Source organism: Plectropomus leopardus, chromosome 2, assembly GCF_008729295.1.
Source record: "Plectropomus leopardus isolate mb chromosome 2, YSFRI_Pleo_2.0, whole genome shotgun sequence".
In the NCBI taxonomy this organism is placed as follows: Eukaryota; Metazoa; Chordata; class Actinopteri; order Perciformes; family Serranidae; genus Plectropomus; species Plectropomus leopardus.
Window position 1 is genome coordinate 15627561 of NC_056464.1, and position 26174 is coordinate 15653734.

The 26174-nt window shown below is 40.5% G+C and overlaps 1 protein-coding gene across 1 annotated transcript in view; it reads right to left on the minus strand.

The window, feature by feature from the left end:
• LOC121954801 (A disintegrin and metalloproteinase with thrombospondin motifs 9-like) overlaps positions 1 to 26174 on the minus strand; it is a 53822-nt gene that overhangs the window by 8631 nt on the left and 19017 nt on the right. The window contains exons 22-32 of the mRNA XM_042502509.1: positions 25327 to 25488; positions 22662 to 22781; positions 20815 to 20922; positions 20566 to 20733; positions 17411 to 17659; positions 15937 to 16098; positions 15449 to 15625; positions 8858 to 9028; positions 5520 to 5696; positions 1288 to 1458; positions 867 to 1061 (exon numbers count right to left, since the gene is read on the minus strand). Coding sequence (XP_042358443.1) covers positions 867 to 1061; positions 1288 to 1458; positions 5520 to 5696; positions 8858 to 9028; positions 15449 to 15625; positions 15937 to 16098; positions 17411 to 17659; positions 20566 to 20733; positions 20815 to 20922; positions 22662 to 22781; positions 25327 to 25488 — 1860 coding nt within the window. The remainder of the gene's footprint in view (positions 1 to 866; positions 1062 to 1287; positions 1459 to 5519; positions 5697 to 8857; positions 9029 to 15448; positions 15626 to 15936; positions 16099 to 17410; positions 17660 to 20565; positions 20734 to 20814; positions 20923 to 22661; positions 22782 to 25326; positions 25489 to 26174) is intronic.

A 26174-nucleotide genomic window follows, 5' to 3' on the forward strand; every position in this document is an offset into this window, starting at 1 on the left:
CCAGTCTGAAATAATATTTCACTTGGCTCCTCCCTCTCAGAAAAGTTCAACAGGGACCACAACCCTGAAAATGTCCACAGGCATTTTGTGGAGAACCAGGTGGTTTTAAGGTCAGCAGGCAAATAGCTATGCACAAGTTTATCACTCAGAGTAGGTGAGCGTTTAAAGCTAAAAATGGGAGGCTCTGAAAAGATGTTTTGCAATGAGGTATCACACTGTAAAATATTCCAGTTCTTTCTGATAATGTTTTTTGATCTGATTAGCCTCTGTGCTAAATTTTGTAGAGAAAAACACTCCAGGTAGGGTCTTCAGCTTTACTTTTAGCCTTTTTTAGCCAACTTTCTTGTCTTTGAATGAAACGACACTCCATTTCTTCAGCTTTTCGAGCAAAGTCCCCTTCGTCATCACAAATTCTCTAAAGTCTTTGGAACTGGCCATAAGGTATATTTTAAGGCCTTCTTTAATGACGTCATTTATGTTTAAGAAAACCTCGAAGTTTCGTGTTTGCAAAAATGGCCTCTAATGAGATATAAGATTGCAAGTTTTCATCCAAATTTAGTGCACATTTTATGCTCATTTCAGTACTGCTATGTAAACATTAGGTGCTGTGAAACATGTTTTTAATTTGGACAATCATAGAATTAGTTTCAACTTGCAATAAATCACTAAAAATTAGAGAAGACCTGTTTAACTTCCATATATTAACATCACAATCAGTCTTAGATAAATCTTAAATTCATTTTTTTTTTTTTTTTTAAGTATAAATAGTTTTATTCTAGAAAGCTAACATTGAAAACATGCATATGCCCCCTTGACAAAATATTGACTGAGGACTGGACAACATTAAGAAACATGGACTCACTCACCGGTCCCCAGATTCCAACCCTCCACTCCTGTGGCGGCGGGCACGGGTCCAAATTACAAGGCATGTAGCTCTCAGGGGGGGTCCCAGGGCAGTTGGACAAAGACTGATGGCCATACTCATAGTTGTCATTCTCCACATGCACCTCGCTGCAGGAGATCAGACGCTGGCGGTAGCCCTGACCACAGCTGGCTGAGCACTAGAAGAGAGAATAAATGAATGCATGAAATAACAATAGTATTCCACACAGGAAACATGGGTGATTTCTGTCATTTCCGCATCACTCGATCTGAAGACGGTGATTCGCATGAACGGTCATTCTGAAGAGTAAAGTATTACCTATTCAGAACTGACTTTTTACAATTAAGATGTGCCCTTAGTGGGACTGCATCATTTAAATGGCTCACAGATTCTTTTTCTCTAACCTCAGTCCATTCCCCTGTGATCCAGATCAGTTCACAGGCATGGGTGTTGCAGCTCTCTATATCTGGAGGTCTGATTTGGTTCACACAGTACATCTCATGGACCTCCTGCCGGTTGTGGTCCACGCACTGCAAGGCCCGTTGTCGGTGGCCCGCTCCACACGACTTACTGCACTGCAGAGACAAGACAGACATCCCTTTTTACAAAGATGGCAAATCATATATAAGCGTTTTCAGGAGAAACAATACTAAATTTATTTAAGTGGTGATTAAAAAGGTTTTATTTTTTGATTAAAAAGGACCCCATAATGTACGCACTTACTATGTCCAGCAGCAAACAGGAAATGCAACTACGAGGATGGATTATCAATATTCATCAATTTAAAGGTATCAGTGCAAAGGATCAACAGTCCTTCTTCCTTCCTGTCTTCTTGTGAGACCTTCACCACATGGGACTACAGTGTACAGATGTTAAAACAGCAGATAAGAGCCGGGAGGAAAGCATTATGTTATTGAGCGGATGAACCTGAGCTGAGGACACAGCCAAGTCCTGAGCTAAGATCAAACAACTTCTAACTTCTGAAAAAGTTTACAGTCCATGCCAAAAATGTGTCGATTGAAAGGTCAGCATTGAAATTCACTAGCAGTAAGTGACTGCACACTGTCCCCCAAAACACAAGAATATCACAACACAGTCAATGCTGCTGACAAATTAATGAGCCGTTTTCTTGGTGGCAGACATCCACCATCTCAATGTTTTATGGATAAGACTTATGCAGGACACCTGTGTTTGGCCCATTCATATCAGTCTCTTACATCACAGCTGAACAACAACTTGGACCAGACTTAATATAAAAGCGGTATATTTTCTACATAGAGCTGCTTAAAAACAGTAAAAACCTGGTAGAAGGCTGGAAGTAGAAATCAGTATCTACTTTAAGGTTATAATAATCCAACAGAAAGTACAGAATTGCATGTTTATCCTTTCATACCAACACTGACCCATGTTAGATAGGGCTCCAACCCAAAACGGACAGATTGGAAAACGTTTTTATCTGACGTCGCCTGTTCTTACCACTGCACCTGTTTACATTATGATGTCAAGGTGAAGTTGACATTTACATTTTGGATATAAAATGTCATTGCTTGATTATTTTATTCTATTAGATACTTGTGTGAAATTTTGTCAGAAACGACCATATGAATTCATGACTTGTGTTCAAAACATGTTTGATGGGACTTTGTCTTTTGACCTTTGACCACCAAATTCTAACCTGGTCATTCCTGAGTCCAAGTGGATATCATTGCCAATATCCTGTTCATGAGAATGAGACAGATGCAAGGTCACCCTGACCTTTGACCACCAAAATCTAATCAGTTCATTGTTTTGTCAAAGTGGACACTTATGCCAAATTTGCAAAAATTCCCTCATGGTGTTGAGATATTGTTGAAATATTGCATTCACAAGAATAGAACAGAAGGATGTACCAAAAACATGATGCCTTTAACCATGACTATCACCATCATGGAGAAACAAAAAGACAGGTAAAGATCAACACATCTATTGTTTTCTCAATCGGAAGACGAGGGTTTCAGCATTTTTGTGAGCCAACCACAGGATACAGAAAGGGTGGATTTAAAGGTAGGCCCACATCTCAACCTTTTGGGAAATGTTCTTGTTTTCTTTCTTTTCCAGCTGGAGTAAGGATAAAATGAGCTTGGCTTGGTATAAGGACTGAAAACAGCGGAAAACAGCTTGTCTGTGACAGGAAGTGACTGCACCTGACCAAGACAGTTACAGGCAGTAACTCTTTTCTACAGATTTCTGTACAAACAAAATACAAAATGTACAGTATTTAGTTATAGAGGTGTGGGATTTTTTCTTGTATTCCTTGGGACAGAGTGAAGGTAGCCATTTGATATAAATCTCAGCAAAAAGGAAATAAATCACACTTTTTAATGGTACTGCTGTGACGGTGGTGACCTTAGATGAAGTGCATTCAAAGCCACAGAACCACCTGGACCTCCCGTATATCTTATTACATCCAGGTCCACGTAGCAACTCAATTATTGCAACATTCAATCTGCAAGTTAAGCACGAAACATTTTAGCAAGAGCTTAGAGAGGCTTCCACTTGCGTCAGAAACACTGTGTGCTGTTACAAATGCAGCTGACTCCAGCTGGTCTTCATCACTCTTAATATGTTCAACACTGTCAAACAACTGAAATACCTGGAACTGCTATTGTGAACTGTGCTGCTGTACTGTGCAGGAATGAAACTAACCGTGCATGATGGGTCCAGGGGGTTCCTGACTTTCATTATGTTTTGGCAATATCAACGGTAGACAAAGGTGTATGCAAAAATATTTGATTCTAATAAGATTAGGCCTATGGAGAGAGGCCACATGTGCAAAGAAGTAAAACGTAAGTTTAAGACATCATCTCTGATTTGTGGAGACTCCACACTGTATAAAGAGCATTAAACACAGGCGTGTTAACCCATGCCAGGTGAACTGGTGCAATTGCGTCCAGCTGTTAATTGGGACGTCCAGGCGGGTAGCTCCACACACTTCTCCAAACTAATTAGACTCTCCTTCCAGAGAAGATGTTTCATGCTGCTCATTGACCCAGATTCTACATCACTTGAACACAGTGAAGAAGAAACTCTTGCTGCAGCTGCCTGTTCTAATAACCCAACTCTCGAGAGTGATCTGTAGCCTCTAACCTATAGAAACTAGCAGACTGTTACTAGCTAGAATTTACTCATCAAATATAGCTTTCATGGCTGCAAACTTATATCAAGTAACAGGACTCTTTAATTTTGAGCTTTTTCAGAATCAGAACAAATAATAGATTTTTAGTCATATTCAATGGTGATGTCAAGAAATGCTTTAGTTTGTAAATGTGATTTCGTAACAACTTCTCATTAGCAAACAACAAATTCTTTAATAAGTGAACAAGCAAATGTTGGAGAAGAAAAAAAAATTAGGTATTATTAATAAGAGTTTAAAGTCATAAACTCAGTGAAGCTGCTTCACCTGGACGGACTAAAAATAATGGACACAGCTTCATGACACCCACTGGTTTGTGGACTTCTTTTCTGAAGCCTCAAGTGTGGCATTTCAGCCGTCTCCGTATTGGGTTTTTTGGAGCCAGAAGGGACCATATTTGGGCAATAGGCTGGCACTGTGGAGGAGCAAGGGTTGGCTCTTACAGAGCAGCAGAGGACACTATCGTCAGGTAGCATCCTGCACTAAATTATGCCTAACATTAAGCCTTAATATAAAGGTGAGTTTTATATATATATATATATATATATATATATATATATATATATATATATATATATAAATCCCCCCATACACCTGTAATGAAAGTGGAAATTATTTATTTCTGCTGTAAAGTTGGGAATATTAACATGGGGGTCTATGTGGATCGACTCTCTTCTGGAGCCAGCCTCAAGTGGCCATTAAAATAACTGCAGTTTTTGGTACTTCTGTGTTGGCTTAATTTTTCAGCTCAGAAGGATGCACCTTGGGTTTAATGAAATTTAATTGACAACAGCCGGTTAATATATGCAAACAACCCCAAAACTGCCATCACACATCATTTCAAATATTTCATAGATCCTAACTGGTGCACAGCTGTATGGCATAGAAATTATTTTTAATTTAGACCCACCCACTTCAAACCAGCTTGAAGCACAGGTTCAAATACTTTCAGCACATCTCATAAGAAATAACCAAAGTTGATGGAACTTTAGTAGAAAATAGTATTTATGTAGGTCCACATTGCCAATAAAAAGAGGGTGACTGAGAAAACTGGCTCTCTTGGGGGCCTTAAATCTAACTTCAACATGCAGAAGGCTGCTTATTAATGTTTAGACAATTAACAGGCATGCCTCACAAGTGTATATTTGCATAACTTTTCAAATGCTTCTTAAAAAAAAAACAAAAAACTAGCCAATCAGCATGGAGACAGAAATTATCCACTTTAAAATGAGACTTCAGCTGTGTTGAAAAAAAAAAAAAAAGCCCTATCATCTGATACTCATAAGAGTTTGAGCAGCAGCGCGCCTCCTCTCCTCCCCTCTGGCCTCCTGACAGCACTGCCTCCGACCAGCAGCGGCTCATAACTCACATATGACAGCAGATTCATCCTCGCCCGCTGGAGACAAAGTGGCTTAAACTTTATGTGTCAGCTGATCCCCATGCGGTTCTGCAGAGGCAACTTACCGTCTGCCAGTCTCCTTCTCTCCACCGGTACCGAGAGGGGCAGTCGGCCACGCGGCAGCTCCGGCTGGACGCCGGTCTGGAGCGCTGGGAGCAGCCGGTCTCCTGCGGGCTCCGTCGGTCTCCGACCTGGCAGAACACCTCCCGACGCTGGATGCCGTCGCCACACGATGCTGAGCACTGAAAGCAGCACAGATAAGTACTCTGAAAAGTCTGGTCCACCTTAACTACTCAGTTTAACCTAATAGCTATAATATTGTAAACTTACGACTGTAATATTGTCACTGTCGCGATATGTGAACCCACGAGTTCAATCACAAAATGGCATTTCTAGTTTGTTTTCTAGAGATGAGATTTTATTTTTGTGAAATATAACAAAAAAAAGGGATTATAGCCACTAGTCTAACACCAACATATGTTTTTTGAATCTATTTTATTGTTATTAATTGACTTGTGTGAGATGTCAGTCTTTCAATTTTTTTCGACTTCTGGAGTAATCATGCTCACATTCTCTCAAAATGTGCCCACGATGTTAATATGTGTAAAAGATAACTGTGTTTTCTTTACTAACTTATGTATGAGACGTTGGAATTTCAACTCTTATTTTAATTGTTATATAAATGTATTACACTGAGGGCTCAGAGAATCATTGAGGCTACTTTTAGGGAAATATGCAATAATTAAAAAAATGCAACAGCGCCTTTCTGTTCATCTTTAACTTTTATGAATTAATTTAACATAACTGATGTGTTTTTTTACAGAAATATGAAGAAATTCAAGTTGGAGCCTGGAAAGTGGCTGGTTTTGGGAGTCTGTGTGTAGCTGCAGCTACAGCAGCATTTTTAAAAATAAAAGCATGTCTTTTCTGCTATATTACAGAACACATTTCTACAGAAAACACAAGGAATAAGTAAGGGATGATGAGGCTGTTTTGACTTTTGATCAGCCGTTAACCCAGATGACTGAAACAGTCCCATGATACAAGCGATGCTGACATTTTTTCTTTTTGGGGGTTTACACTTTGCTTCTTGCATTTGGAGTTTAACTCAAACTATCGTGTGTCTCTCTTCAGACAGTGTAAATGTAATTCTCATAATACATGCATAATACTAGATAATTTCTGTAGCTTAAAAGTGAAGGGTTTTGGGGGGTACATTATGATAACAAGTATGACTGATACATGTTTGAGTCTCTGTGTAGGTGTACATGGGAAAGACAGAGACCCTCATAACTGTTTGTATTTTTGCAGGTTAAGGGAGCAGGGAGCAGATGATAAAGCTGAGGTTCTACCAGTCCGCTACATACGTATATTCATGTTCCTTCATGTGTGACACAACTAAGGCAGGGCTATATAGTGATATAAGACAAGATATAGTCCTAAATTTCTACAAGTATCAAATGCTTTAATTTAATGCTTTCTTAGACCTTTTCAAGAATATTCTAACCAACTTTAAGACGTATTCCTAGGCCAATAATCTCTTTTTCCTATTCCAGTACTGCAGACAAGTATAAAGGTAGGTAGTACATTTGTGGTCCCGTCGATGGTGAATTAGGTGATTATTTATAAAACTGAATTTAAGACATTTGAAAACTTTTGAAGGGCCTGTAGACACCCTCAAAGTGTTGTCTTCTCCTGGTGTTAAAGGCTGCAGTACAGTAAAGTGATTGAATGTTCTGAACTTACCAGACTGTTCTAGCTTTTCTATTATTTGCCTTTACCCACTTAGTCTTATTTGTCCAAAAAATTGCATTGTATAATTATTTTGTTAAAACAACAAAAAGTAAATACTACAATATTGATCGATATCAAAGTATCTGGTCAAAAATATTGTTGTATGATTTTCTCTATATTGCCCAGTCCTAGAAACAACTTTACATTTTTCACACTGTAATGCAGTTTCAGCAGTTGAACCACTAGGCAGCCTGCTGCATCCTGGGTAATCATGCTGTACTTGACTTAAGAGCCTCGTGTGGAGTCTCATTTTCTCCTGGCCTATGTCCCAGTCCACAGCTGTTTAGAGCAAACGTACATCCTCTCTGACGTGTGGAGCACAGATGTGGCTCTGTGCTCGGACTCTTGGCCAGTGGGGTGAATTCGGAGCAAGAGGACACGAGAAGAAGGAGACACAGAGAGTAAAGGGAGGGAAAGAAAAAGTGAACAGGCACCAGACGGGCTCTCCAGCAGCCCAGGTGCACATTGTGATCGTGTCTGGCATGATGATGTTAGTGGATTGCTGCTTTAGCAGGACATTCAAAGAAAAGACTTACATGTGGTTCCCATTAGGGAGTCAGGAGTTATAGAGGACGAAAAGTGAAAGAGAGAGAGGGCTTAAGAGAAAAAGTTGGGAGCAACAGTGAGAGGGAAGGATAAAAGGGACAGAGGATAGACATGAGAGGGCTAAAGTAACACTGGCTGGACTTAACATCAGTTGAAGGAATATTTCACCCACAAATTTTTTGTGGGTGAAATATAATTACTTAAATTTAATTACTTATCTTGTGTTTTGTTGAATGTGTGAATTTGTCATTTTTTCTTGCATGCCTCCGCTGTGAATGAAGAATCCAAAAACTCTCACACAAATCCAAGTCCCATTTATCAAATTGTATGCTCAGTATTTCCCAAACATATGCATTTTTGCTCAAATATTACTTTTTAAAACACTTCTGCATAAACAGTCTCGTGCGCGTACGTGCAGCAAACCTCGGCTACTGCGTGCATTTAAACTCCGCTCAGTGGAATGCATGAGCAGAGTTCAAATTCACGTGCTCACCCAGGCACAGTACTTTTGAACAGTAAGGTGAACTGATGTTTTGATATAGTTCTGCTGTTGTTAAACGTGGCCCCCTTTTTACGTCAATTCATCAAGAATTTTTGGATTCTTCATTCACTGTGAAAGCATGCAAGAAAAGGAAAGTTTTCTTCATTAATTCAGCCTAACATGCGGGGAGTTATTGATAAACAAATGATCACTTTGTTGGCGAAGTATTCCTTTAAATTAGATCAGGGAGGGTGATTGCATATCCCTCCTGTTGTCATTCTGATCTGTTAAGTCGTAGCCCCATCAAACGCTACCTCAAAACCCCTGTTAGCAGCCGCCCCAGGCCTGTGCTGCAAACCACCATGTGATGTGTAAAAGCACCCGGCCTTATTTAGCAGCCTGGCGTGGTGCATAAACACAGTCAGGTTTAGCTGCAGATGTTTTCACACATATGCACATAGTTGCCAGCAAGCTGGTAAAAATTAAAGTGGAAAGAGGGAGAGAAAAAAGAGCTTACATGTCTGGCAGCGTGAGAACAAGAGTTGTGGAGGAGGGTTTTATAGCAGGGTCAAAGAGTCCTACCTCTCCCCAGTTGCCAGTCTTCCACTTAGGACATCTTCCACCTCTGCAGCGCCTCTGCTTGCTGGGTTTGGGGGACAGATGCTGGCAATTTTCCTCTGGGACGGGGCGGCCTGACCCGGTCACACAGCCCACCTTGCGGGACTTGAAACCTCTTCCACAGGAGGCAGAGCACTGCAAGATGCCACAGGGAAAAACAATGGAAATTAAAATTAAAAGGTATGTTTTGTGTTAAAAGACCAGCTGTCAAAAGTAAGTACACTCCAAAGCATTGAAATTCTGATTCTGATTTCATTTTTGGCATTATTTGAGTCAAACAGCATGATTGGGATTCATAATGTACATCATTTGTTAAGTTCTGCATGATAAAGGGTAGTTCATGGATTACTTTGTGGATTTTTTTATGCCTCAAAAAAAAAAAAAAAAGGTATGACACCCAGTTCCACGTGGTTAGCTGGCCCAATGGAAAAGCGTGCCCGATCAACCGGCAGCAGTTTGTTTCACCTCCGGGTTCACCGAGTTACTGGGAGTCTAACTCGGTGTGACAGGCAGACACACACAAACACACACACACACACACACACACACACACACAGCAACGTTACAGGAGGGAGTGGAGAAGGGCTGGACTGTGCTCTGATAATCAAAGGGGGCGTTGCATGAGGGGATGGATGGGAAGCGACAAGCTTAGAGTTGAACGAGTATGCGGCCCAGCGTGTGGTGCTGTCCTGACCAGCGAGGGACTGTACTAGACAGGAACATGCTGTGACCTCTCACCTCATTCAGGGAGGAGGAAGGGCTCGCAGAAAGAGGGGCTAATAAAATGCTTATTCCCCTTCTTAAATGTGGGCGACTCATACATCTTATTTTAAAAAGTAATGTACTAGTTTTATTGTTCATTTATTGCTGGTAATGATGTAAATCAATAAAGATGAAAAAATAGAAAACAAGTCATATCAACTGCGTGAATCTTGGGTTGATACTATGATTAAATCTGATTAAAAATGACACCGACTGTGTTGCTTATTTGTCCTTGTGATAGAACTTCCCACAGAAAACTGTTGGTTGATGTAATAAGTCACTGACAGTTCCCATATCAAATGAAGCCAACAAGTGTAACAGTGATTGTATTATAATGTTATTTCCTGACACGAGCACAATATAAGGTAACACATTTGTTTTAGATCAACTGTGTGGAGTAAGTGGGTCATCATAGGGGAAACTGCCCTTTCCAGTAAAGGTTCAAGTCATTAAAGGAAAGCAGTTTAAGACTTTCAGACTGCTGCTCCATTTAAACATCAAGTCATTCCTTAGGTTTATATCCTTTTTATGAGGGCTTTCCTGCTGTTGTAATGCGCTGAAATGCCCTCAGAATACCTTAAGAATTAGTGCAAATGGGTCAAATTAAAACGCCCTTTCCACATGCAGGGTTCATTAACTTTGCCCACAAGTTCTCTGGGGTTCTGTAATCATCCAGAACAGTTCTCTAATGCAAACTGCTTACACATACTTGAACCTAAACAATACCTATTTCACTGAATACACTGGATAACAATATTATTTGCATCAGTTGTATTTGCAGGAGGTAGAGCAGGTCATAGGATGCTTAGTTCGATCCCTGGCTCCTCCTGTCCACGTGTTTAAGTGATGAAATCAACAGAACCACGTTGATCCTAAGGAGAAGGCAAGCGCCTTGTGTGGCAATTCCATTGGTGGGTTTGACTGGGCGACTGAGCTAAGTAAAGCACTTAGTGCTTTAAGGTAGAAAAGAGCTACAAGTGCATACTCCATTCACCATAATGCAACAGCTTAATCTGTTTGAACTGTCTTTTAAACACGGAATACAATTCATGCAATTGCAGATACAAAATGCATTATTCAAATCATGCAATTTTAGGTATAAATATACAGGCAGGCAAAGCATCGGTAAGCACAATGCAAAAGGACCCCTCCACCCCCTTTAATCCTAAATAAACCACTTTTCAATGTCAGTATAGTATTTGGGAATCCTATTCAACTCTGTTTTGTTGGGTTTTCCCCCCCCCAGGATCACAGCAGTTTCCCAGAAGTCTGTCTGTGCTGATGGGATGAACTGGGAAGGGGCCCCTCCCCAGATCAAACGTGACCCTTGACCCACCAATACACCACTGCATTGTCTTGCTGACAGCCCCCCTCACTCGAGTCACTGTCACTGGCCCCCATATTGGTCCACTGTCATCAACTTGCATTAGACCAGAGTAGAGGGGCCTGACAGAAAGGGGCAAAGGGCGCTGGCAACTTCATAGCAGAGCACGCGTCACCAGGCGTCCAAGAAAACGCCAGGGTCGGCATTAAGAGTGAATAAACACAGTAAATGAAATGGGAGGTATACTGAGGCATTGTCACAAAGGACAAAGATTTACTTTGATGGAAAGAGCTTTGAACTCTGACACAGACGGTAAAAGCATGATCGTTCAAAGAGGTCAGCGGAGGCCCTGACCACTTAAAATAACAAAGATATTGCTTAGTGATTTGTGCGTTTTCATTCAGGAAAAACACCCCTGGCGGAAAGGACTACTTGATAAGCTTTTTGCCAGGCCTCTCTTTTTAAATCTTTTAGCCGAAGTCAAAGGTAAAACACTAAATAATATAGGACACTTCCTTATCCTGAAACACACTGTAATTACCCTAAAGCAGGAGATGGTAATCTCGAGTTAAATACTTCATTATAGGGCTTAGCAGCAGGACTACAATGTTGCAAGCAGCGAGGCTATTGGTGTAATGTATGTTGTTAGAAGTTGGTACTTGCATCATTTATCTCGGTTTCTGACTTTTTTGGATAACCACTCCATGTAAGTTGCCAGTGAGAAGCAGGTTTTTCCTTTTTTTTTTTTAGATTGCAGTGACCTGCACAATGCATGTTACAAAAATGTTGGTAATGCGTTAGATCATTGCCTGCTACATATGGCATAATTATTCTAAATTTACAATGTAAATGTTGTACTAATGGTGTACCAGTACAGTGCATACGGTTACATACATGTAGGAACAAGTGAACATGATGTGAAATTGAAAGTAATAAGTCTTGGGAACAATACAAGTACAAAACTTATGCTATTGGTATTTTTTAACAACCAGGTACCTATTTTAATACGTCACTGTACATGAGTGTGACTGTCCACCATCAGCGTTTGCTGGTCAAGTGATTGGCATTGAGGCTGTCTTCTATTGTTGAGGGAAGCCATGTTTTGTATAGTCATTGCTTGTGGTTTTGGCGGAAGGTTTGCTTAAGTGTAATGGTAGTGGTGTGTGGTAAATTTGAAATAAATCACAGCAGATTTATAAAGTGCCACAGAACTTATTTCCCTATCTCCCCACAAACATCAAGGTCTATTTCTCAGTAGGTCAACACTGTACCCCTTAATATCAGAATAGATACCCTTAAAATGTATACCTCCAGTAGAAATGATATGTTTATTTTATTTTTCTATAGAAAAATAATGGATAGAAAGAAAGGCCATTCCCATTCAAATCAATGTAATAGGATGGTTAGAGCGGCGGCCAGTTTTATGCGTACCTTTGCCAGTGTAACTGTTGTAGTAGGCAAGTTATGTATTAACTTTCAAATAAAGAAACCAACCTGCAGCAAGTCACAGTCTTACTGAGGTAACGTTAGGCACCAAACGAGCAGTGGAGTAGAAGTTTTCAAACAGGCAATCTGTTAAAATATTGCTGTATTTTGTTTTGTTGCTATTAATTTCATGTTTGCTGAAACATGATGTCACGTTACTGTAACTGCCTCCAAAGAGCGAGTGAAGGATAACAAGTTGGGTGAAGGAGAGAAACTTGGATTGGCATATGGTTTAATTTATCTATCAAATAAGGAAAATTGGTGTTAAAATAGGGCAAAACAGCATTCTGAAACTTGTGAGTGTGACACACTTTATGGACCCACTTCCTATGATTTCTATTTCTATGGCTACACCCGTATTCCCCAATTTCACATATTGTTCCCTTGTACCTACATGCATGTCTTGGTACACTGTAATTGTACACAGTTCATGCGCAATTTCCACTTTAAATTAGGAATAATCACACTGCATGTTGCAGGCGGTAATTTAAACATACTGGTCGTATAAGAATGAAAAAAAGCCTTTGATAGTACCTCTACTTCACTTTAATCGTAACCTTTTCTGGAAATGAACAGAAATCCAACAAATCCATAAAAAATTAAATATTGACATAACATTATAATGAAGTAACAATAAATACAAGTAATTACATAAATATACAGAAATCTTCTTGAAACACAAACTAATACTGCCATTTGTGAATAAGAGACATACAATATGCTTATTTCAAGAGCCTGTTGATATGGTGTTTGATCTGTACTGCTATTTGCACCAAGAGGTTGACCACAAGGAGTCAAACTGCTAAGAGTGAAAAAGGAAACTAAAGAGGAATAATAGGATGTGCCTTGTTATTACTACTGTGTTCTACTTTCACTGATTTAACCTAGATTTGATTTTACGCTGCCTTATAGTCACACATGTGGGAGTCATTACAAGCGATAGTTCTCATTAGTAAATGATGTGTGGTATAAAATGTACTCACTGCTGTGTTAACAGGCCCTTAAAATAAGGTGTGATGTCAGTACAGACATTTATGACCAGGAGGAGTCCACTGGGTGGGCTGCAGGCAAAAGTTGCCCCTAAGCACAGATTCTGGATCAGTTTTCACTGTCCTCAACAGGATGGTGGGTATTGCAAGGTGGGAGATGACACACACCCTGAATCTGTGTTTAGGACCATCAACTGCACTGGGTAGCCTCAACAACTCATGCTTAATCTTAGCCAGCCAAAATCCCTCCAGTGCAAGGGAGAGAAAGATACGGCAGGGGGGCAATCATAACAGAGACTGAGGTAGACACATTAGGTTGGCTCAGAGTAAGAGCTCTGGATACAAAACACTATTAACTTCCCCTGTGGTCACAGGTATCACGTGTTCAAAGTACGACATTTTACAGCCCATTCTCTAAAAAGGTTGAGCAAGTTGTTTGATGGACATTCAAAGACAAGTCAACATTATTTCATCAAATCTGTGATACACTTTGCATTTAGCTGATCAATCTGATCAATCCACTAACTGCTCATGGAAAGAAACAAAAAAGTACAGAAAAGGCAGCACCAAAAATAAGCGACGTGCCACAATAAACACCTAACCAACCAAAAACGTGATGGTTCATTTTTGATATTTATATCTTATATCTCCCTTGTTTGGCCAAAGCACCACTGTAGTGTAAGTTATCATAGTTTAATGGCTAGTTGAGTTGTGTTTTGTTCCAAATGAGGTATTGTTGAGCATAGCATATTTAGCAACTCCAAGTACTTACTGTACAAAGAAAACATTAACTAACACAATATAAATACACTCATATCAAGCACCTTTGGAGCAGAGAGCTTTAAACCTATTGTTTTGGCCACACTAAGTGAATCTGGGTCAAAACCCTCTGCCAAACTGGAATACAATGGCTATTAGTACTAATTACCACAAACTCAGTGAGACATTTTATTTTACAGTGCTAGTACAGCTGCTGTTTGCTGGTGTTTACTACTGATACTGGACGTTTCAGGAACTTTTGAGTCAACATATTCATGCGTCAATGTTATTTTGGGGCAACACCACTGTTTGTTTCATAGCAGAGGGTAAATACATAAACTGTAAAATAAAGTGTCTAAATAAGATTAGTAACTTCTCTAAAAAAACCACATGTGCCTTGAGACAAATTGAATTCTTGATACAATAGCCATTTCAAAGATGTATATAGTACAAAGGTGTATATATATAGTTATAGAAGATGTGCTGTGTACAGATGTATAGTACACAGCCCATATACAGTCCTATGTAAGTTTTTAAAGTTCATAACAGAACATTGACTACACTGTGTAGCACCACATATTTGGAGATTATGGGCCATTCTTTGGATAATAAAAGAACAAGGCATCGTACTGTATATTCCTGATATACAAAAACATTCATCAGTATTTGCATATGAACAAAGATTGGCTAAATGTGCGAATACAAAGAGCTAAAGACACAAAATAAATCACTTTTAAAAGTTAATTCTATATACAAAAGATAAAAAGGAAAAAAAAATATCTTAATAAATTATCTTTAAAAACAATATTTTACAAAACTAACTTTGATTGTGATACAAAGTGATCCTGAATTTTTCAAATACTAATACAAGGCTCAACAACAGTTTTATGGTAACTAGGACTGACAAAAATGTTCTTGTGGTCACAGCTGTCACTGAAGGATTTTTGACAGTACGTTTTTGGCATATTGCAAGTGAGCGTGTCTTTGCCATCTAAGCGCAACAGAAATTAACTTTCCGAATGTCTTGAGGAAACGTTGACCAATTGCAGGCACCAGAGAGGGAGCAGGAAGTGGAGGAGGTTAAAAGTTAAAGTAAAGAGGTGGGAGTGTAATTCCTCTAGTGCAAAGGCACCAAAGTCAAAGCCCCTTTAAGACTGTTTGTGAGAGTAAGACTACAGGTATCTGAAAAAATGTGAGGTTGAAAAACAAGGTGTAGAGTATTTTTTATGAGCGTACCGAGCTCCATGGGTCTGTGCTCCAGTGGGGGCTAGACGGGCACGGCTGAGTATTGCACTGCTCACGATCTGGTGGCTTGTCATGGATCTCGCAGCTCAGATCATTGAAACGCTCGCCGTTTGGACGCTGACACACCACCAGCCTCGTCTTTATCCCACCTCCACATGGCTTGGTGCACTAAAGACAGCAGGAGGAGAGACTGTGTTTTACAGATAGGCATGGGGAAAAGGTTTTCGAGTGTGAAGAAAAAACTCGGCCCATTTTATCACATGAAAACAGATCTGTCTTGTGTGAAGTATAATGTGAGCCTGAGCCTTAGTTGATTTGTAATGCATTTTCAAACCTCCACACGAAGCAACTTCTACATCCATCAAAGTAATTATTCAAACAAAAATGAGCATCCCACAGTTAACAATTGTTTCCCTAAGCTGGACCTGCATCTGTCAAGTAGACTCAAGAGCCGTGGTGAACCGTGTTGTCTGTCTTACCTCTCCCCAGTTGCCGTAGATCCACTGTGGACATGGCCCTGACTCACAGGATCGTTGCTCACTGGGCCGGCTGCGATCCTCACAGCTGTTGGCAGGGTAGCCATTCTCATCCTGGCACACTACTACACGCCGCTGGAAACCTCCTGCACATGTGCTGGAGCACTGTTGTACAGAAAGTGAAGAGTGCACACTGTCAAATAGACGGTTCTCACAAACACATGCACAGTGTAGAGGTGTAAATAAGTCCCAGGAGCATATCTCGTATATTATTAACATCTCCTTGACAATGATGTACAAACACACACTAAAGTTAAACCCTCAGCTGCAAGTATTAAATCAATGGGTTTTTGAGTGCAAAAAAAAGTCACTAGTTGGTTAAATGCACACAGTACACCTCATGAATCAATGAGCACAAAGCCCCCGCACTTTCAGAGAACAAGAGGAGGAGAGATCTCACGTCAAATAAATGACCACGTCTGCGGCTATAATAAAATACATATCCTCAGGACAGAGGCAGGAAGAGTTGACAAAAATAGCTTTAATCACTTCCCAGAATTATTTAAAGGTCATATTTATTTTTGGACAGACATTATCACTAACACACTTCAAAAAAAAGAAAAAAAGCTGAACAATACAAAGAAAGAGATCCATGGGGGGAACAGCCTGTGGCTCCTGGGTCATGCTATCCTGTGTTACATCACAATGGTCTTAGGCCTTGTCTTAAAAAAGACAGGGGCCTGAGGAACTGACCATCAATCCACGAGTGTCTGTTAAAGTCTGCACCAGGCTACAAATACACTGCAGGAAGTAAATAAGTAGTTCACAAACTCTCTCCTTTCTTTATTTTTAAAAATTGCTAGAATTTGCATTAGTGCTTAAACCATCCCAGGCCCCTGTAACACGAGAAATACTCGATAACATGAAGACAAATTTAGTTAGGACACTTGTGAGAAAACTAAAGATGAAAGTTTAATATTCTGGTATAATAAAGACATTAAAATGAACTATGGAGATCTTTCTTGCTGTGACTTATACTCTTGTGCCTGTATGGTAAATACACAGGTACAGCCTGAAGCTGGTTAGCTAAACTTAGCATAAAGACGGAAAAAAGCTAACTGGCTGTATGATCCTATTAACAGTACAGACAGGAAAGTGGTACCTATCTTCTAATCTAGAAGGTAGAAGGTAGATTTATTAGTCATTTTTTAAACAAAGTTTAAAAAACAAAATTACATTAATCCTCGATCCTGCTACATCTTTGGAGACTTGGAGAACTTTCAGATTGAAAAAGTGAAGTGGATGAATACATTTTCCAAAATATCAAACTACTACATTTTCTCACTTTTTTCCCAGAATTTCCTCTGGAATTCTACCATTGGTGCTGAAGATTTGCTTACAGTTCTAGCTGTCAGGACCCAGAGAAATAGCTTGCTGACCTCTGTGATGTGATTTTGTTGTGTGTAAGAGGCCTTACCGCGCCCCAGGGTCCAGTCCGCCATTGGTGGGATTGGCTGCGGGGCAGGTTGTTCCTGGTGCCGGCATTTGGTGAGGACGGGAAAGGTCGGGAATCACTGGAGCGGGACGGGCATTGGGACATAGCACAGTCCTGCTCTGTGGTAGGACGATCGTCTGGGTCACACTCACTAGCATTCACTTCTTGGTCACTGAAGTTGACGCACAGTACCTGCCGTGTCGTCTTTCCCTGGCCACAGGTTACTGAGCACTGCAAACACACGAACATAGATTACAGTGGATAAAAGAGATCTGTCGTGATTGTAAATGCATATCTAGATGCAAACAAGCATCGGTATACAAACACACTTAATGAAACAGTCATGATTACATGGTGTGAGGCATGGGAAAAATATCAGCCATTCATACAGACTAAAGGTATGAATGACTCAAAATGGGTCATCAGCTCTGGCTATTTAACCTGTGTTTTACTTGGATAAAAATTAAATAAAAAGGTGACGACAGATCACTGCAATAACCACGGGGTTATGATATGACTACTATGATCACTACCGTATTCATGCATAACTTCTAATCTCAGAAAGATTAAGGAAGTATTTGATTTTTTTTTTCAAATGCCACCACACCATGCACGGGCAGAATATACTGCTACACGTGGCTTTGCATCTACATCATAGAAAGTGAAGTATGCAGCTACTAAAATAAAGTTAAGGAAGCCTTGCTCTCTTCCTTTCTTATTTGCTTTTTTTCATCATTCTTCCCAGATACTGAAAGACAAAAGAAATAATACTAAATGATACTCTTTTGCCCAGATACGATCTTTTTGACTAGACTGTTCAAATGTATGTTTAAAATGTCTGATATCTAACAGTGTGAAAAGATCTCTGCCCTTAAATGTTTTCACATGCAAGCAATAACATCACACATATGCATGTTGGAAAACAACAAAAAACATTCCATTTGTGAGACTGAGCATTCATCTCCCCCAGTTTTTTTTTAATGAAGGTCGGATGACAGTCATATGTTGTGGATGAGTTTGAGAAGATGAAGGAATGCAACAAACATAGCTATAAATCTATAAGAAGCAATTGCTGCTGGTGCAAAGAGAGATGTGGCAGAGGAGGCAGGAGTCGTGGGGCTACGGTGTAGCAGGTTTCACAGAGGGACAGCTCCTCTTAAAACGTTATCCCCATCAGAAAGTGCCTGGCAGTCAGGCTCTGTTAGGTGGGGGATGGAGCAGCCTACCATAGCAGCGATATATCAATGGCAGCTTTCTGTAGCATCAATGGCTCCAACAGTGTATATTCGATGATCTATGTGCAGTGAAGTATGACGTGGAAAATGATAGATGTGTGGGAAAAACACACATGAATTCCAAAATGACCTTTCACACAGGAGTCACATGGCCCCTGATCAGATATGTATGGGATTCGGGACCACATATGAATGTGGCAAAGATCTGATTGGAAAAAAACAAATCTGATTTCTGTGTCCACACTAAAAAAAAAGCCGAGAATCAAATCTGCTTCTAATGTGAATGTAGCCAAAGGTTGTGACCACAGGTGACACCTAACTGAGAAATGAAGGTTCGGCTGTCTTTCACCATGAAGATCTAGAAGATCAAGACCCAACATACTTGAATCCTCTCACTGGAGGGCAGCAACTACCTCCCAATTTAATGACCCCTATCCTACTGCCTCGGATATGGAGGTGTTGACCTTATTTCCAGCTGATACTCGCTTGAAAACCTGCTAAAGGCCAGAACCAGAGGCAAGCAGCAGAGCAACGTCAACTACATACAGATGGAATCTTGATGCCATCAACTCCTCAGCTGGGCCTTAAAAAATAAGACTCATACTTGCATAATGGTGCAAAAGCAACTGAAGGAAAGTTTGACTAGGTGTTGCGGATCCCAACTCAGCACTCATTCTAGTTAAACATGGCATGCAAGTGACTACCCGCAGCTCACGTTGCAGTGTCTGCTTTAGGGACCCAAGTGCACATGTCTTTCTTTTTAGGAACATAACACAAGGCAGATCTTCTGCCAAGCACTAATAATGTCTCACTCAACTACTCCCTAGCAGAGTCCACTTTCAGTCTTACACAAGGTGATCTATTATACTTATGCAACAGTTGTCTACTCTAAAACCTAGCCTGGGATAACACTGTCCAGAGGTTTATACGGCTCTGTCACAATGTTATGGGTTTCATATGATTTTAGATACCGTCAGACGTTTTTTCACATGCAGTAAGTCGATGTATATGATGTGATATTAAATGAAACTGTTGGGTAACATACTCTAGGCTGGACATGCCCCGAGAACAATAACAAAGCTCTGTCATACTGGAGTGCTCTGTCACTGCAGGACAAAGAGGGCTATTTTGCTTTGGGTTAGCAAATCTAGTGTGCATGTGTGTGTGTATGGCTGAGATAGGCCTCTGAAATCTTTTTTGGCCTTGGGATGAACTATTTCCTTTTGGGGGGTCAATGAGTGTCTTTGGCTTGGTGGTATGTGTATGTGTGAGTGTATGTGTATGGTGACCAGACCTGCAGTCTGGCTGTACTGTATCACCAGGACTCTGATGAGAAACATCTGCAAACAAGACTGGAGCCCCTCACTGCAGCCCCTTGAATCTTACAGCTCCAGAAACTTTTCTCTCTCTCTCTCTCTCTCTCTGTCTCACACACACACACACACACACACACACCTACTTTTGTAGCCCTATTCCAGCGCTCCTCCAGGCCACGATACACACTTGCCTTCCTGTTGCCACCCTGTCTCCACATCTTTGCTCACACAAACATCTACATAGCGTGTGCAGACACTAATTGTCTGTGTGGGTGAAAAATAATGTAGAGTATACTGAAATAAATAAACGTTGCAGGAAGAAAAACATCTGGATGGCGATATTGACTGCACACAGTTTAGGATAATCAACAGTCTGTCAGCATAATGAGATGCAGATCGTGAGGGAAAATGTTTTTTGATTCAACAAGAAAAATCTTTTCCAAATTTCCGAGTATTTAAATCTGTCTTCTACAACTTTGGGTGAACTTATATAAATGTAGGTGCAGCAACTTTTAATTTTAATTTTAAGATGATGTATAACAGGGTCAGATACAAGTGAATAAATGATGACGGGCGGTTTTCTTACCACTGTCCATTCCAGTACTTTCCACTGTCCACAGGCCACCACTGAGCACACTTCTCTGGCAGGGGGTTTTGGTAGGTGGGCGCACGCTGACTCCTCTGCAACACCACCCTGGTTGTCACGGCAACTCACGTAGCGCATACGCGTCCCTTTGCCACAGCTGGCACTACACTGTTGTGCAGAGGAGAAAGATTAAGACGCTGGAAACCAACAAAAAGACAAACGAATTAAAGATGTATGAGGACTACCAACCTGGGTCCAGGAACCAAAGCGCCACTGGGTTTTGTGGCCCTGGTGGGAGGGGACTTTAGTCCCTGGGGGAACAGGGTGGCTGCTGGGACACTGGGCCAGTTCACAGTCCTGTGAAAGGGAGGACACATACACCCATTCATGCAGTGATTAACAAAATGAATAAACTGTAACAACATCTGTCCCTGACCACAAAATACCATGAATATCAGAGCTAGCTCCTCTGACAGGGGACAGTCATTAACAACTTAAACTATATTTCTTCAGCTCTACATTTGGGAGCAGTTGTGTTTCCCATAAACCCTTTCCCCTAACCTTACCAAAACAACATTAACAGGGTACGCCCCGTCAGTTAAAACTATGGATTGTGGCAGTAAGCCACTCAGCATAAAGCCCTGATCCCTGTCATAACAGGTCATAGTGGAGTGGTATTCAGGGCTCCAATGCCCATGCTGGCGTGGTTGTAAACTCCACCCCTAATCCACCCCCTTGTCCCTCACCTTCCGCCCTTTCCTCTTTTCCCCCATGCCCTCTGGTGCCCTCTGACCCCCAGTCTCTAGGAATGAGGGCCTTAATCATGTTGCATAGACTCTAAGCAGGCTCCACATTCCTCACACCGCCTCCTGACGGAAGCAAATAGTCCTCATGTCATAGTCAAAGTAACTTTGCGCACACTTCCTGTCTAACTCACATTTTACATGTGTAAAATATGATTTTGTGAAGATCATGTGAGTTTGTGTGCACATTACAGCTTCATGGCTTTTGTAAAGTATACCCAAGCATTATCCATAATTATTCAGCCTCAATCCAATCTATATGAGGAAGTGTCACGCACAGCATCTCTTGCCTCCACCTCTCTCCTCCTTGTACTCAGACCTCCATCCGTCTATATGTCCTTCTTTTTCTAAACCCTGCTTGGTGGCTGGTGGGACTGGCGGCTGGTGGCCCACTTCATGGCTGGCTGGTTAAAATCACAACGAGGTGGGGCGACTGCTTCAGGGTCACTGGCTCTGTCGGCCCAGGCACCGGAATTAAGAGCCGCTGCGACTGGAGGGGGGCCTCATACTGAGTCTGCATGCTCAGCCCTCTGAAATGGGTTTACGCCCCACGCTGACCAAACAAAACTCTCATTCAACTCAAAATAGGTTTCTTTGGTGTTTCTGTCTCTCTTTGTGTGTGTGTGTGTAATACTTAAACAGATGCATGAGCAGATTTGGACAAAAAAAATACACATACTGACATTGTGCGTAAAGTCATTATTGACTAGCCTGCTTTATTAGTTAGAAGTAATTTGATAAACATCATATAAATGTACTTAATAATTAAGGGATGTTTTAAAGTGACAGCACAGGCAAAATTCAAACTGAGAGCAAATACTTCTAAGAGAGACAAACAAGCCTTCTGCCAGACTCAGTGTCTCTTACATAATGAAGATACGGGTATTGTGGCGAATAAAACGGAGAGGTAATCCTAAAAAGTTTGGGCTTTCTTTCGGGGATTCTGTCTGAGAGTTGTGTGTCTCTATGTGGGGACAGTGAGGTCTGTAAAACCTCCCCCTCTGTGTTTCCCCCTAGACCAGACCAGATCAGACAACATAGCTTTATTGAGACCAGGTGGAAATGAAATGTGTGTTTGTCTTTGTGTGTTTTGAGTGTCAGTGTGCATGAACGTGGATGCTTCCTTCTCTCCACACAGTATAAATCAGTTTGAGACTCAGCCATGGAACAACTGTTGCTCTCAGAGTGAGAGAAAAGAGATAAGGAGATTATCAGCAGTTGAGAGAAGCAAAGGAAATATGTTACAGAGGGAGACAAAATGAAAAGAAAGAAGAGAGAGAATGCCCTCCTTACCTGGGTGTCAGTGGGTCGGGTGGCAGCATTACATTCAGTGTCATCCATGACAGCACCATAAGAGCCAACAACACACTTCACCGCTCGCATCTGGTAGCCTGGCCCACACGAGGTAGTGCACTGGGTTCAAAGAGGGAAAAAAAGTAGTGGTGGGGGAACATTAGCAACACTGAGCCAAAGAGAAAACTGAGAAAGAGGCAAGCAAGAAAAGCAAAAAACAGACGGTTCATCTGAGCCAAAACAGCAACTCCCACACACAAACAAATCAAAAAAAACATAAACCAGTCTTGGCAAATAAAAAGGCTTCTTTTATCACTCCACTCCCCTGACAAAAACGCTAAGATCCAAGTTTTAGGCAGATAAGCGTTTCAAAGATCAAATATATGAGGAAACTATGCTCATATACATTGCACTTGTCTTTTTTTGCACTGTAGCCAAGTCAGAGGGTACTACCCCACGCTTTCTTCTGCCTCACTGCCTCTAGTGAAACAGGGTCAAACTTGTGTGGCGGCAACTTCAACTACCATTTGGCCACGCTTCATTAAACGACTTCAAATATACCTTAACGTGCGCACATCCTCTGATGGGGGGCACAAAAATATCTCAAATTTTTGGGTGTTCACAACTCTGTGCACACACAAAAATGAGACTGAGCCTGCACACAGAGACCCTATATACTGTATGTTTAACCTTATATAATGCCATTGTAAATGAACACGCCCACCCACATCATCTATAGCTTTCGTCTATTTATTTTGGCAGGAAGTGCTTTGTGTATAAACAGGCGAGAGAAAAGGGGACAGTGCTAAATGACGAGCTTAGCTTATCTGTGTCCTCCCCTCGGTTTATATCAGAGGAGGCAACAGTAATTCTGAACATCAGCCTCTCTGCCGCTTCCCATCAGCAGGGTAGACTTATATGTTACCTAGAAAGCAGTGGTTGTGGATCAAGATATCTGGAATAGCCTCTTAAAGGTCCAGTGTCAAGAAATTAGGGGGATTTATTGACAGACAGAACATAATGATTATAACTATGTTTTTATTAGTGTACAATCAGCTAAAACTAATAATAGTTATGTTGTCATTATCTTAGAATGAGCTGCTTATGTCTACGTATGGAGCCTGCTCTCCTCCATAGAGTCCGCCATGTTATTTTTACAGTAGCCCAAATCAAACACTGGCTTAGGCCATTTGTGTTTTTGCATCGGGCACTGTAGTTCTCCTACATGCTTGGCACATGGGAGAAGTTTCAGTTGGTTGCAATCTGCAACCTCACCACTAGATGCCACTAAGTCCTACATACTAGACCTTTAAAAACCTTTGGAAAAACACACATCTATGTTTTTAAAATACGAATCATATCAAGCACATTTTTACAATATAGCATTATATGATTCAAATTACTTTATTTCATGAGGTCAACCAGCCAATCTTAGAAAAGAACACCTTATGTCTCGATAAGACTTATAGTGCAATTTCCAATTAAGACCAAAGTGAGCAATCTGCTGTTCTGTTATATAAATTGATTATCTATCATCACACATTTAAACATTATGCAAGCAAAATTTTTTTTTTCATGATTTGGCACAACTACAATTTCAGAAACTGTTAATACTGTCCTGACATTAGCTGTTGTGATCTGTCTCACAGCTAAAAGCAATGCAATACAACAGCAGAGTGAACGTCCCTGCCAGTGTTATTTAAAAAGATTGCTATGTAGGCCGTAATTTTATATCTTTCATTCTGTCTCATAGAGTTTCATATACAGCTGTGCACATGCTTTTGTTGACAAGCTGAATGATTTTGAATAGAACAATTTTACTGGAGTTTAAACAAATATGACTCAGAGATGAGTGCTAACTTTACATATATATATATATGTAATATATATATATATATATATATATATATATATATATATATATATGAAAATATATATATGGAAAATCTGGCTCTCACCATTACCTACTTATGTATGCACACAGTGCTTCCTCAGCTACTATTAAGAGATCCAGAAGCTTATTCAGACCCTTTTTTTTTTTCAGAAAAAACACTTTTTTGAAATGTAGCATCAGCAGTAGCTTGGTGAAATCTACTCATAATCTCTGCATATCTGCACATCACTGTTGTATATATATATATATGATGCTGTTACAAGGTATAAAAAGCATGATAGTGCTTAAATAGGTATACCCCTGGATTTGTCCATCAGCTTCACCCCTGTATCAGTGCATACTCTCTTTCCCCACAAATTATTTTTTGATCAGAAAAAAAAAAAATCTTAACCTTTAGTAAGGTTTAGTGTATACAGTGGTTCCCAACTGGTCCACTTGCAGGTCCCAGATTTCTCCTCAGTCATATTTCAAGGTCCACACATTAGATAAAATACCGCAACTTCAGTTTTATTTCACAAAATATAAACAACATGTCGGCTTAGTTTGAACACTAAAAAAAACATGTTGCAAGAATAAACAGAAGCAGCGGTTCAAAATTATAGCCTGAGCCAGAAATTCACTGAACTTAAAAATAAAGTGAGTTGTTTACAAAGTTGATACATTCACAAATCACTTGTAGTCCTTTAAGAATGGACCTATGACCGACTTTAGGACCTTGACCCACCAGTTGGGAACCACTGGTGTATACTCTACATTATTCTTTACACTCACCTGTCCCCAGGGTCCAACCTGCCAAGAGGCACACTCCTGTTGCTGGCACGTCTGCACAGATTCAGGTTTAGATGTTCCACAAAAGCGGTCATCTAAACGGTCCTCCCCAAACTGACACCACGTCTGACGGTGCTTATAGCCTTTACCACACGTCACTAGGCACTGAAAGGAACATATCTCAGGCTTTAGAGATAGATATGTATACAGTATATTATATGAGCACTGGTTATTGCCAGCCCTTGAGCCTACTGGAATTCCAGTTCATGACAAATGAAGATCACTTAGTGTTGTGCAAAGCAGGATATGCAGAGTACAAAACAAACAGCTGTTGGTAGGGACAAAAAGACAGGGCCAGAGTGTCTATTTATATGTGAGTACAGTACATACTAAATGTATACAGTGCAGTTTATATGTTTGTATTTATCAGCACCACATGGGAGATGTGAAATATTCCTGGAATGCAGCCCAAAGCTTTGCAAGTTCCTCGCTACACTGTGTAAACTGTACAGCAGTTAAGTACAATCTTACCCTGCAATCAGCGATTTTCCAACACTCACTATAGTAAAAGGAGGGGAGTAACTCCCCCAAAGCTGGGACATGCACAGTCAACACTGGGATTTTACATTTGACCCAGATCACTGCTGGATTAAAATATTTACACAGTTTCTCTTTACATTTACTAAACGCAGATTCATAAATAGCATGAAGTCTTCCTCACAGATAATTGTAGCATATACCAAGACGTATGTAAAGGTATGCCTTAGCAGAAACTCACAAATGGCATCATTCCTCCTACGATTCGAAATTGTGAATAAGTGAATATTTTCACATCAGCATTAAGTGTATGT